The sequence below is a fragment of the Saccostrea cucullata genome, unplaced genomic scaffold (genome assembly GCF_032062105.1).
Source record: "Saccostrea cucullata isolate Sc308-1 unplaced genomic scaffold, CSIRO_AGI_Scuc_v1 ctg354, whole genome shotgun sequence".
NCBI classification, from domain to species: Eukaryota; Metazoa; Mollusca; class Bivalvia; order Ostreida; family Ostreidae; genus Saccostrea; species Saccostrea cuccullata.
In genome coordinates this window covers 268,874-283,930 of record NW_026940030.1, presented here as the reverse complement: position 1 = coordinate 283,930, position 15,057 = coordinate 268,874, and the positions used below count along the sequence as shown (strand labels likewise).

General features: G+C 33.6%; 2 protein-coding genes across 12 annotated transcripts in view; one reads left to right on the top strand and one right to left on the bottom strand.

Annotated features, from left to right (window-relative positions):
* LOC134254619 (cyclin-dependent kinase-like 5) overlaps positions 1-3,189 on the top strand; it is a 34,427-nt gene extending 31,238 nt beyond the window's left edge. For all 8 annotated transcript variants that reach the window (XM_062737153.1, XM_062737154.1, XM_062737159.1 and 5 more), the window contains one exon: positions 833-3,189. In XM_062737153.1, the coding sequence (XP_062593137.1) occupies positions 833-1,111 (279 nt within the window). In that variant the 3' untranslated portion in view covers positions 1,112-3,189. The remainder of the gene's footprint in view (positions 1-832) is intronic.
* Positions 1-15,057, bottom strand: part of LOC134254618 (la-related protein 1B-like) — a 59,476-nt gene that overhangs the window by 25,732 nt on the left and 18,687 nt on the right. For 3 of the 4 annotated variants that reach the window (XM_062737148.1, XM_062737149.1, XM_062737150.1), the window contains 2 exons: positions 14,725-14,849; positions 10,784-14,469 (listed from right to left, as the gene is read on the bottom strand). In XM_062737148.1, coding sequence (XP_062593132.1) covers positions 13,603-14,469; positions 14,725-14,849 — 992 coding nt within the window. In that variant the 3' untranslated portion in view covers positions 10,784-13,602. Of the gene's footprint in view, positions 1-10,783; positions 14,470-14,724; positions 14,850-15,057 lie in introns of those variants that run through there. The other variant, XR_009989341.1, reaches the window with a different exon arrangement.

Here is a 15,057-nt window from a genome sequence, read left to right as displayed (position 1 = left end):
TAAATTGTTCAAATAATGACCCCCAGGAGAAGGGCGGGGCCACAATGGGGAATCAAATTTTTATATAGAAATATATAGGAAAAATCTTTGAAAATCTTCTTCTCAAGAACCACTGGGCCAGAAAAGCTGAAACTTATGTGGAAGAATCCTGGTATTATGTAGATTCTAAATTGTTCAAATAATGACCCCCGGGAGAAGGGCGGGGCCACAATGGGGAATCAAATTTTTATATAGAAATATATAGGAAAAATCTTTGAAAATCTTCTTCTCAAGAACCATGGGGCCAGAAAAAGTGAAGCTTATGTGGAAGCATTCTGGGGTAGTGTAAATTCTAAATTGTAGGAATCATGACCCCAGGGGAAGGGCGGGGTCATTATAGGGAATCAAAGTTTTACATAGAAATATATAGGAAAAATCTTTGAAAATCTTCTTCTCAGGAACCACTGGGCCAAAAAAGCTGAAACATATGTGTCCATGGAAGGATCATGGGGTAGTGTAGATTTCAAAATGTCTAAATTATGATCAGTGGGGTAGGGTGGGGATGCATTATGTATAACAAGGGGGAAATCTGGTAAAGAACAGAATGGTCAAAGCTTCTCAGGTGAGCGATGTGGCCCATGGGCCTCTTGTTTTTATTTTAATTAAAATGTTTTATGTTCCAGAAGAAACATATTCCGACTATTCTAAAATTTATTTTGAATTACATGTATATGATAGCAATAGTACATTTTATAGTTGCATCAACATTAGAAATTTTTATTTTTTAAATAATTTTTAAAACTGAATTTTTTTTTATTTTAAACTGTAAAATGTTAATTTCTGTCTTGTCTAGGGAACCCGTTTACAACCTCTTCAGAAGCCTCACTATCTTAGTCAGCAACAAGGCATGGACTCTCTTTGGCCATACCATAATAAGTCAGAAACTGACGCTCGCCTGGGTGCCGGTTCTGGTATGGACTTAAGACCGGGGTGGCTGTCTCGCCCTGGGTCAGTTTTAGGGGAGGACCATCCTGACCTCTACTCCCACACACCGCGTGATCAGGGGGACCTTAAACCTGTCAAAAGTGGCAAGCCTCGTCTCACCGGAGACTATAGAACAAATCGAGACTGAAATTATTTTGTGGCTGGAAATTGAGTTCATTGATGAATTGTGCTATGTAAAAATGCTTTTGCTTTAAGTGAGAGAGTTTGTTTACTCAAATGAGTAGAGTGCATATTATGAGAGCAAGAGAAAGGGGGGTGTATGTAATTTGATCTTTTTTATGCCAAATGTTCAGTTTTGTGATTCATTAGTGGTCATTGAAGAGACTGAGATTTTTGTTCAGTGTTGATAGTTAGCTGAGGACTTACATATCTGTTTTACACCAGGCTCTACATACTATGTTATACATGTATATTTAAACTTAACCCATTTAACAAGCATATCAGTATATTGCATATGTCATATCCTATAACATTTATTATTTTACAAAAGCATTATTTAGTAATAAAAATACATATTTAGGTCATAATTTAACCTTCAATTAATATTTTAGTTTTTAAATACCTTTTTGGTTATGAACCAATATTCTTTTCGAGATTAACCTTAACATATCATTTACAGTTGTGCCAAGTTAATCTCCTGAACCTATTGATAATTTTAATGGTTACAGAACAAGTAAAGGTCATAAGAAAATTATGAAAGAAAAAAAAATTATAAATATGTTCTGATACTTTCCTCTTACCTGTCTTTTTAATGTTTTATAGTTAAACTTGACAAAATAAGTTGAAGCTAAGTTCAGTAGATATACCGGTATGCTCAAAATGACTGAATACTCTTAATGTTTAAAACCTTTAAAAGAAATTATACCAATAAAAAAAGGACTTACAATTCATATAGTTTTTAAATTTTCACCGTATCAATGTATGGGATATAAATGTCTTGCATTTTGGTTCGCTAAGAACTATATTTTGAGTTCTACAGAACTATATTTGCCCATTTATGGTCATAAAATGATGTATATATTTTTTTCTGCTATAGAAATCCGTCCCAAGTTTTATTTTTTAATACTTGTTGTAGTGGATGTCTCAAAACTGTTGGCAAAATTTGTGTTTTTGTTCACTTTTTTATCCTTTGAGTTCTGCTGATATTTAACGTTATGCTGTTCTATGTTTACAATGTAGCTATATATAGTATCTTTATTATTTGAGTATGACCAGTTCTCATTATTTATTTGAAACATTGTCCTAATATCTGGACACCACTGGTTTCTGAAGAAAGTGATTAGCTAAAACAAACTTTTGGAATAATCTACATATTTTTACTACAATGAAAATTTATCTGAAGACTAAGAACTATAAATTTTCATTGTAATAGGCAAGATCTTGGGATAAAACAACATTTGCATTAGACAAGTTCCACTGAAAATAATTTTTTAGGTTGTTAGATACTTTGACACTTAAAGTGTTAAAATGTTATGCATAAGCCATTTTTTGGTTGAAATAAATCAAACCTGGAAATTTTTCAGTCCTTAAAAGTGAGAAATTTATAATGTCTTCAATTTTTGAAACATTTGAACTGTTTGTTGCAAAATCTTTTGAAGCTGTAGCTTCCTTATACGTATACTCGTGCTTTACAGTATTATAAATCTAATTATCTCTCTATTCACTACCTCATTTGTTCAGTTTTGCTAGTGCCTAATTTCAAACACTTTCTTTTGCCACGATAGAAAATTGTATTTTGTGGTAGAAGTGTTTCTTTAAAATTTATTAACAGGGAAAATTTTAGAACTTTATAGAAAAAAACATCTATTGGAAATAGAAAGTTATTAAAAATGATATAAAGCATTGTTTTAAACTTGTTCTCAAACTTACTTTTAATACTTTTTGCTTCTGTTACATAATTTGAATTTTATTATTTTCTCTTGTGAAAAAAAATTGCCTTATTATATAAACTAATTATTTGCCACCAATTCAGCATATTTTATTCACTGGCAGTACATGTTACATATCTATATGTATGTACTACATATTTATATCAATAACCAGTTTTACTGTTCTTCTACAAATTTTGTATTTTTTCACTGCCTCAAAGTTAAGTGTCATCATTTCATGTTTTATGTGCAAAATATCACATTATTGTCATACAACAAATGTGCCATCAGTTTAAATACAACTTAAAGGATAAAGAATAAAGTTTACTGTATAATATTTCTGACTTCTCTTTTAACTTGTCTATGGAAAAACTCATTTCTGAGGCAAACTTCCAGAATTTTGGGAGTGGATTGGAACATTAGTATAGGCCTATATTCCATACTTCCAAAATAGAAATTCTTGCTAACATACTGTAGATCACTTCATTTTCGCGACACCTTATTTTCGTGAGATAGCCATTGACTCTTTATTAGCGAGACAAAATTTTCACGAATTGTGGTAATTTTCTATATAATCTTTAGGAATTCTTTTATACGTAAGTATGACATTTTCGCGAGCATACCTTCTCGCGTAATTACGCGAAAATAAAGTTCTCACGAATAAAAAGTGATTTACAGTACTAGGTTGTCTTCTGATTAAATCAGGAAGATTATTCATAGCACTTCAGTCAGAAAGTTTGCAGGATTATTCATAGCACACAGACAATTAAATACAATGTAATAAATCTTTACCTAAATATTCTTACTTTCTTGAAAAACATACAAGTGTACTTATCATAATATATGATCATGTCAAGTACCACAATCACCAGTAATGATCATGTCAGGTACCAAAATCATCAGTAATGATCATGTCATGTACCACAATCACCAATAACTAGATATCATTGAGATGGTGGCCATCTCAAAGGGCCCCGCTTTAAGCAATGAACATAAAAAATGTAACTAGCTGAAAAGGGTTTATTTTGAAGGTGTTTGAGATTAAAAGGGACAAAAAGAATTACTCCCTGAAAAATAATACAATTAAAAAATTAAGAAATGTATCCTCTATGAAAAGTGTTGCATATCTTCTATCATAATATGGAAGGAAAATCACAAATGTTCCATATCCAGTCAATTTGTTTGAGGCTGAGTGGAATTAAGGGGAAAAAATTATGCAGCAAACAAAGACTTTAAAGAGAGGCTATTTTTGACCTTGACCTTTGACCTAGAAACTTTGTTCAAGGTCACTGCGTATTCACTGACCAAAGGCACTCTGTGAGTGAAGTATGAGCAACATTGGATTAATAGGAGAGAAATATGCTCTAAACAAGGATTTTCACATAATTCTGCTACGGTCTTAACCTTCGGCCTTGAAACATGGTTCAAGGTCACTGCACATCTTTCACCCAAAGGCACTCTGAGTGAAGTATGAGCCAGATTGGGCCAAGGAGAGAGAAAATATGATGTGGACAAGGATTTTTCATATGATACTGCTATGACCTTGACCTTTGACCTAGAAACATGGTTCAAGGTCACTGCACAGGCACTCTGTGGGTGAAATACGAGCCAACTTGGGCCAAAGAGAGAGTATGATCCGGACAAAGATTTTTCATATAATTCTGCTATGACCTTGACCTTTGACCCTAGAAACATGGTTCAAGGTAATCATGTCACCACAATCACAAGTAATGATCATGTCAAATACTACATTCACTGGAAATGATCATGTCATGTACCACAATCACCAGTAATAATCCTGAACCAAATCACCAGTAATGATCATGTCATGTACCACAATCACCAATCATGATCAAGTCATGTACCACAATCACCAGTTATGATCATGTCAGGTACCACAATCACCAGTAGTGATCATGTCATGTACCACAATCACCAGTAGTGATCATGTCATGTTCCACAATCACCAGTAATGTTCATGTCACATACCACACACCAGTCATCATGTCACAGTAATGATCATGTCCATACCACAATCACCAGTTATGATCATGTCATGTACCACAATCACCATTAATGATCATGTCATGTACCACAATCACCAGTAATGATCATGTCACATGCCACAATCACCAGTAATGATCATGTCACATATCACAATCATCAGTTATGATCATGTCATGTACCACAATCACCAGTAATGATCATGTCAAGTACCCACAATTACCAGTAATCATGTCACGTATCACAATCACCAGTCATCATGTCAGATATCAAAATACTAGCAATGATCATTAAATGTTCCACATTTACCAAAAATGATCATGCACAGTCATCAGCAATGATCATGTCATGTACCACAATCATGAGTAATGATCATGTCACATACCACAATTATGAACAATGATAATGTCAGGTACCACGATCACCGGAAATATTCTTGTCATGTACCACAATCACCAGTAATGATCACGTCATGTACCATAGTCATCCGTAATGATCATGACACATATCACAATCGCCAGTACCACAATCACCAATTACATGATCAAGATCTGTACTACAATCACCAGTAATGATCATGTCATGCACCATTTTCACAAGTAATGATCATGTCAGATACCATTAACAATCACATCATGTTTAAATGTACCACAATCACCTGTAATCATATGAACTAGTCACCAGTAATGATCATGTCACATACCACAATCACCAGTAATGATCATGTCACATACCACGATCACCAGTATTGATCATGTCCCATACCACAATCACCAGTTATGATCATGTCATGTACCACAATCACCAGCAATGATCATGTCAAATACTACATTCACTGGAAATGACCATGTCACGTTCACTTTGACAATAAATATACAGTTTTTACAGAAATCACATTCCATCAACACCAGGTGACGGTGTAAAGACGAATAATGACCCCCATCGAATAATGACCGGGGGTCATTTTTCAACGACAAAAAATGACCCCCCACCCGTAAAAAAAATCATTTTTTGTACCACAATCACATAGTCATTATTTTATATGTCATCCTATAACACAATCACCCCCAGTAAAAATGACCCCCTTTAATTAAAGTGATACAAATTTTATAACAGGTGTGAAAGGGAAAAATATGTTCATATTATAATTTTTCTTCACAATTCATGCATTTGTTCAGTTATTATCATTGTTCTTCTTAGGCTAGCACGTATAAATAAAGTTCCACATTCTCTCTGCCGAAATATTGACAACTCAGTTTTATGCAATTTACAATCAATCAATTAATCTTCATTTCTCTGATAAAGGAGCAAACCTAGAAAATCAAAGATCACATGTAAATGGATCAAACGCACAGATGAAATTTATGAATATATTTTTTTTTTCACTGACTCCATTGATACGTTGTTTCAGTGTTGGGAAAAAGTAGAAATTTGTAGCAGACGGAATAATATCATGTGCAAATAAGTAATTTGTTCAATCAATAAGGTTTCATGACATGTAAAAGTGAAACGGATGACACCCTCGATGCTGTATATTTTTTTATATATTCCATCCTATACATGCAGACTATCACTATATGATTAAAGATATTTTAAATCTTTGCAAATACATAATCTTTTTATATCTTTTTCGGTACAACAACCAGACTTGCAATGAACATTTTCAAGTGAGATATACTTGAAAGTATTGTGGCAAAGTAACAGTTGAAAATTAGTTGAATAGTAGATTATTTTAAGCTTATTTTTAGTCCCTCCTTGTAGAAAAATAAAGGTAGGGTAGTTTGTTTGTTTTTTTTTTGTTGCTTTTGTTGATAATCGACTTCTTCCTAAATAAGTAAGGGGGTGGAATGGGTATAACACCTAAAAATATGCTCTGTAAAGCTATGGGCTAGTGTAAAATACACATTCTTATGCAAAAACTATACATGTAGACATAACCTTTTGATTTAGCACACAGTATTCATTACATTTCTTAATTCTTGTTTTACCACCCTTTTATCACTGAGTATATTTTTCATGAATTTAATATGAAAATCAGAACAAACATTTTCATTTTTGATCATGTCTTTATACTGTATCATAATATGAAAAGTTAATTGAAAACCATTTCTTTTTATGTCCCCGTAATCAAGATTATATAGTAATCGTGTCTGTCTGTATGTCTGTCAATCACCAGTCTGTCATGTAAAAACTTTAACCTTGACCATAACTTTTCATTTATTGGAGCTATGACTTTCATATTTAATATGTGTATTCCTTGTGACAAGACCTTCCTTTGGGTACCAAAAATTTGACCTTTTGACCTTTACCTTGGAGTTTGTCATTTTACACAGAAATGCCAAATTTTTACTTTTGCCATAACTTTCAAACGGTAATGATCATGTCACATACTTCACAAATGTATTTTTTTTTGCCATGACCTGTCATTGGATACTAAAAACTTTGACCACCTTGGAGATGGTTCTTGAAAAAAACTGTAACCTTGGCCATAACTTTTGAATGAAGGGCAGGGTTTTCATACTTCACATACGTAATCCTTGTTTCATTAAACCTTTCTTAAAAAAACATCAACTTTGACCCTTTGAACTTTGAGTTTGACCTACCTTTCAAAAATCTTATCCTTAGCCATTACTTTTGAACAAGTGGTGCTAGGGCTTTTCTATTTTGTAATTGTATTTCTTGTGAGAAGACCCTAATTTGGGTACCAATATATTTAAATTGCGTTTAAGAAAAGTTTAATCTTAGCTATGTTGCCATACAGGGGCATTGTTGTTTCACAAACACATCTTTTTATATATAAGAGGAGTGTACCAAAGCAATCACCAGTAATCATATATACCCTCCCGTTTTTCACCAGTATAATTATATATAATAATACTGCTGATTTTTTTTCCAGTTCCATGATTTCCACCATCGTAAAACAATGTTTACCTCATAAGTCACTTAAAATTACTCACTGAATCATCGCATTGACCTTAAAATATAACTATAATTGTATAATGTTATGAGATCAACAAATATATCATCAATTTATTCCTAATTAGCTCAGGTAAGCATTTTGGTCAATATGCTTTTTTTATCTAATTTTTTTTTGCCCCCTAAAAATTTCAGCTTTAATCCACATGAGTCATTTTTCAAATTTTTCTTCACGTGGAAATTTTTAGGGTGGTGACATTTTTCACTTTTTCCGACAATAAATATACCGGGGGTTTTTTCAGTCGAAATCACATTCCATCAACACCAGGTGATGGCCATCCCAATGCTTTGTTTTAATTAGACAGTCGGATCCCCCCAATCCGTGTACCACAATCACCAGATATTACTTCATATACCAATCATTATTGAAAATTTGGTCCTTCATGTACAACAATCACCAGTGATAACCTAGCTGCAGAACTGTAAGCTCTCCGAAAAAAATATATTGACAGACTGCAGAGCTACAGTGCCACCGTTGTAAAAACTGTACATTTATTGTGCACAAAAAGTTGCGCTTAGTATACTGGATTTATTCTTCCAAATTCTTACCTCAATCGTAAACAAGAGGCCCATGGGCCTTATAGGTCACCTGAGAATCATGCAACAACTTTCAAATGATAGAATTTGGTTTATGTTTTAAGGTAGATGCTATGGGATTCACAATTTTGAAAGAGGTTGGCACCATTGCTAATCATAACTATGAGCTTAGCAATTGGTTTGGTTACTTAGCCTCCTTAATACCCATAGGCAGGGTAGGGGAACAAAAAATGCATATCAACTAATCAGTAATATTCAGCAATAATCAGAAGTGCCCCTATCACACATGAACCCCTGAACCTAGGTCCACATATTGCAAAACTTTTGAAACAGCACACTTCCTTATCAAAAATGTTTGATTAATACCATGGAGCAGATTTCAAACAATTCATTTTCAGTATATAAGTAGACCCCCCCCCATGGTATTCCTGACTCAGGGGCCTGGAAATTCACAATCTGGAAGAAGAACCCTTGCAAATCATATCTATATAGGTACAGTAGTTCATCTGTTTATTACCCAGGAGCAGAGAAGAAGATTTTCAAATAATATATTTTCACTTTATAATCACTATACAGCCCCGCCCTAACACCAGAACCCTTGACCCTGGAGCCAAATTCAAAATTTTGATAGGGGCACTCTTGCTCATCATAACTATGTACTAAGTTAGTTTATTTAATACTCAGGAGCACATAAAAAGATTTTCAAAAAAATTAATGCATTTTTCACTATACACATGTGTAATCAATAGAGCCCCACCCTAACACCAGAACCCCTGAGCCTGGGCCCACAAAATTCACAATTTTAGAAGAGACACTCTTGCTCATTATAACTATGTACTTATTTAGTTTATTTGATACTCAGGAACAGAGAAGAAGATTTTCAAAGAAATAATGCATTTTCACTATATAATCAATATAGCCCTGCCCTAGCACTAGAACCCCTGACCCTGGGGCCATGAATTTCACAATTTTGGTAGAGGACTCAATGCTGATAACAATCATTCCAACAGTTTGACTGCTTGATGTCCAGGAGTAAAGAAGAAGATTTTAAAAGATTGCACTAATTTTAATGGTTTTGGCCCCATCGACCCATCCCCAGGGGGACAGGGACCATGAAAATCACAATTTTTGTTCCCCTTCACCTATAGATGCTATATGCCAAAATTGGTTGAAATTTGTTCAGTGGTTTCAGAGAAGAAGCTGAAAATGTTCAAATGTTAACGTGCGGCGAACATAACTATGTACTTAGTTAGTTTATTTGATACCCAGGAAAAAAGATAGATTTCAAAAATTAATGCTTTTCACTATATAAGTTGACATCTAGCCCCACCCTAGTTGGACCAAATGATCTTGCAAACCAAAGGGGCAGCCATGAAAAATTTTCAAAGTTTTGGTAGAGGACTCAATGACTGAAAAAAATCAAAAATTCCTTAATCCTCTTTCAAGTACTCTTGAAGTTGACATCTGCAGGAAGCAAGTTGGACCAAATGATCTTGCAAACCAAAGGGGCAGTATAAATAGACAAAATTTTCGAAGATCTTGATTTCAGGGCCATGAAGACTATTAACAACAATTTTAATGAATGTTTTGTTGTGGAATAAGTAAAATAATATGTTAGGAACACACGGTTAATAGTAATATTTTGAGATGACAGTTTAAAAACATGGAGAAATAAATCAAGTAACAGTACATTTTTTGTGCGCAATAAATATAGTTTTTTCAAATGTAATGTAGCTCTCGAACGTCAAAACATTTTTTTTCGGATAGCAATAGGTACGTATTGTGTACATTACCAAAATCACCATTATAAAGATGACCTTGTCACATTTTTCATCACCAGCGATGACGCTTATCCAGTGTTTCCTGAATTCCATCTCAACTTAACCACAATGTGGACTCTTTAATTCACACACAACTGGAATTATGTGTCGACAAAATTTCCTGAAGATAACTTGATTTCAGGGCCAGGAAGGCTATTAACAACAATTTTAATGGATGTTTTGTTGTGGAATAAGTAAAATAATATGTTAGGAACACGCGGTTAATAGTAATATTTTGAGATGACAGTTTAAAAACATGGAAAAATAAATCAAGTAACAGTACACTTTTTGCGTGCAATAAATATAGTTTTTTCAATGTGTGGCACTGTAGCTCTCCAGTCTGTCAAAACATTTTTTTTCGGAGAGCAACAGTTCAACGTATTGTGTACATTACCAAAATCACCATTATAAAGATGAACTTGCCACATTTCTCATCACCAGCGATGACGTTTATCCAGTGTTTCCTGAATTCCATCTCAACTTAACCACAATGTGGACTCTTTAATTCACACACAACTGGAATTATGTGTTGACAACGACAGACTTTTCTGAATGATAACTATTACTTCATGAAATGAAAAACATGAATACCCATTTGAAGTTTTTCTTTTTGGAATTTTTTTTTTATTTCTTCTGATAGTGTCTACTAACTATGGAAATAATAGTTATAAGCAACAAAAACATACAGCATGGACTTACAGTAGTTAATGCTGGCTATTCACCCATCCACAATAATGTATGTAAACTGTACAAAAAGGAAACTTAAAGCACCTAGGTTTCAATCACAATATTAGTTTTTGCTCAAAAATTGCCATTTCCTTTCCTAAATATTGAACAACCTTGAATTAATCATTGCATCATTTTTTTTCATAGCAGGGTTTTACTCTGAAATACAATATAAAAATGAAATAAATCCATTTAATCCATCAGAAAAATTAACAAAAAGACCTAATACACCAATCATTATAATCATAATGGATGATACATGTACAAGAATAGTGAAACAAATAAGAATAATTATGGGAAATGTTATACTCCCTTGGTTTAATCCCACAGACAGAATGATCTCAAGATTAGCATATGGTGGTGATGATCTACTATCACTGGGTTTTGTGTTTTACAGCAAATTTTCAAATTGCATAATCTTGTAAAAGGAAATTTTGTTTTATATGTACAGTTACATAAAATATAAGAATTATCTTGGTTTTACTGATTTTTTAGACAATATAAAGTCCAAACAGTATTTCAGAATAAACAAATGGTTGGCAAAAAGGGATTAAAATGTTCATCTAAAAACAGAATTGCTTAAAGTGCAGAGTACATTTCTATTGTACAAATCAATAATTAACAAAATGTACATGTACATTCATTCTCCATGTAGTTACACATTAACTTTCTTTGATTCATAAAATCTCCTTCATGATTATAAGATATTCATTAATACAGAAAATTTCAACATATCGGTGAACACAATCATATATATAATAATAACAGGGAAGCTATCTTGATACTGTACATAAATAACTATATACATAGCAAACAAAAAAAAATTTTCCTTTCGCTTTTTTTTTTTTAAGTTTTACGTTTTTAATTTTTTTTCTAATCAAAAATACATATAATGCAGAAAATAACGCATTACAATTGACACAAATAATGTGAAAGAAGTAACAACAACACATCATGTAACAATATACAGGTCCGTAAGCTCTTGCTTCAAATACATATCACACTCCACTTCAATCCCATACACATACACAATTCCAGCAAAATCAATTCATCAAGAAATTTGTTACCAAGGTTACAGGTGATTATTTTCATACAAAGCACTAAAATTTTCTCTGACACATATATAAATATATGGGGGTATAAGGATAAAGATTGAAATATCAAAACAGTGAAGGGAAAAAAAGATATAACTCTGTAAGGAATTCTGGACCATAAGCACTAAATAATCAGAATGAAAATTAATGTTAAGTTTATTACACCATGCAATTATTAGGAAATATTTAATTTGGTAATAATAACCACATGAAAAATGCATAAATGCATACCTGCCACTTAAAAAAAAAAAAACAATACTTGAAATCCTTCATAAATTATACAATATGTGATTACATTCATCGAAGTGGAAATTATAAAATTAGTATCAAGCTCAACAGAACCATGCTTGATATGATAGTGAGCAGCCCTTCAATTCTCCATTGAATTGTGTACATTACTGATACTCTAAACTACCACAATTGTTATAACCTGTATCTAAATATTAACATGCCATTCTAATTAGCTAGTACAAATGGCACATATGCTGTCACTAAAAACTGACAGAATCTAGAATTTGACCATGACCTTTATAAGGAAATTAGACAAAATAATGTTATACAATAAATCTCAATAACACAATTAGCAATACAACTGTGAGAATACATAATTCTATGTACACAACAAATATGTATCTATATCGACACTAGAACTCCTTTTATAAAGTGTAGTCATCACCACTAAGTGGATCAAATCACTCGCTGATCAGATTACCTGACAACTTCAGAGGTCTCATCATTTCTATGTTGACATGTTTTTTTTTTATGTGCAAGCAACAAAGACGAAAAATCATAGAAAGCTCAAATCTTTTACCCAAAAAATTCAAAAGTGTTATAGCTGAGAAACCTCTCAAAACCCTGATGGATTAAAAGAAATTTACGATTCCTACCGAGGCCTGTATGAATGAATGCTACCTACACACCATGCCAACTGAAAGAGCTAAATGGGTAGTGCTTACATGCAAATTTCACCAAGCCAGACAAGAAATTTTATTGCATAGTTCAATTTAGACCCACAACAGCCTGTTCAACTTCGAGGTAAATACATTTCATGATCCCAAGATTTCCGCTGATGAATATATGAATGACATCAAACAACGATGACACTATCCAAATCGCAGCTTAATAATGGTAATATTTATATACATGTATATTCCCATTGAAGCCTGAAAACTATTAAGCTACAGCAATGGCAAGCGTATGTGGGTTCGGTTTTAAAAGAAAATATGAATATTCTAATTACAATTTAAATTTATAAAACATTACAAATACAAGCTCATTTACTTGTATGGGTAAAAACAGATGCAAATGGTTGCCACTTTATGAAAAAAGAGATGCAAAAGCTACAACTACATGTAAGTTTCAATAACAACAGACTGTATAAATGCTAAAATAAGAATGCCTTTGTAACAAAAATATCAACAATGATCAAACAATGAAATATCTGATAACAAGTTTTTTTTGCAGAGTATCAAAGAATAATAATATTTTAAGAAGCCTTTTAGCACTAAGTAAATGGAATATGCCTGTAAAGCTCACATTGATGTCTTTATCCGAAATACTTCACTGGCGAACAATTTAAAAGAATTTTTTTAATCATGAGGCCTGCTTTTCACCAGCTTTTGAGTCTTTTGAGTTTGTCTCACTAGTTTTTGCAGCAGCGGGTGTGACTTTCGCCTGGTTCTGAGCTTGATTAGAGCCCCCTGATCGAGGACTTTTAGGCTGTGGTGATGACTTGGATTCAGGTTTTGAGGTCTTGGCTTGAGAAGTTGGTTGAGCATCAGCTGACTTAGTGGTTTTACTACTGGACTGTGGTTTCTGTGATGATGCCGGTTTGGAGTTCTGGTTACACTGGCTGGGGGCAGATTTGGGCACTGGGGATGGGGATGATTTGGCAGTTCTGTCTGTCCTCCCCTGACCTGATTTTGGTCGTGTCTCCTGTTTCACATTTCCAGAAGAATTTGGGCGATCCCTCCTAGAATGAGTGTCTGGTTTTGACTGGTCTTTCTTTGTCTGACTGTCTGGTTTCGACTGGTCAGGTTTGCCTGCTGGCTTGGGCTGATCACTTTTCTCTTTGTTTTGTGTTGGTTTAGCATGCTCAGCTTTATCGTCTTTTTTCACAGAATCGGTTTTCTCCTGTTTTCCCTGTGATTGCTTCCCATGGTTAGATGATTGAGTGCTATCGGGCCTGGGCTTCTTGTCCTGTTGGGTTGTTTGCGATCTATTGTCTTTCCTGGCTGCACCACCACCATATCTGGGTTTCTGAATTGACTGAGAATCGGACACTGTCCTCTCTCGGCGATGCTCCTTTGCTTTTTGCTGTTGCTGTTTAATGTTTATGTTAGCTTTGGCACTTTTCGATCCTGAAGCGTGTCGTTCCCTCTGGGAGCCGGACATCTGACGCTCACGAATGCTCGATGTACTAGGGTGTCTCTGGCGACCGCCCTCCTGATCAGCAAACATCTATATAGCAAAAAATACAGGATTTTTAGCATAACACAGTTAAACATTTTGAAAATTCTTGTTGGTATTCTTTGTGATATAAAAGCAAAACATAGATAATGAAAACCACATTTCCTATATGTGCATTTTCTCCTAAACTAAATGATTATCATTTTTTTTTAAATTCCCATGAAATAAAGAAGGCACATAATTGAAATTCTATATAAGAAGTGTTCACATTGTGTTGATGAGTTTCCTTGATATAGTATATTGTACCTCTATTCTGAAGTCCTCCAAGCGTTTATACTTGGATAACCACTGTCTTAGCTTAGGATCCACATCTACCTGTCTCCGAGAATACTTCAGGAAAGCCCAGAATTTTTCTAGACCATACAGCTGACCTAAAAATTTTGCATTCACAAATTTTAATTTTGTTTTTCTGCAAAAATGAGAAAACAAGTACATTTATTTTAAACAACAAATTGTATAAGATTTCCACAAATGTTCAACATTTTCATTTACAATTGTATTACATTTCAAATCATCTGCCAATTCATTATTTTTGCAATGGACAATATAACAATGCTGCTGATAACAGATGTTGAGAGA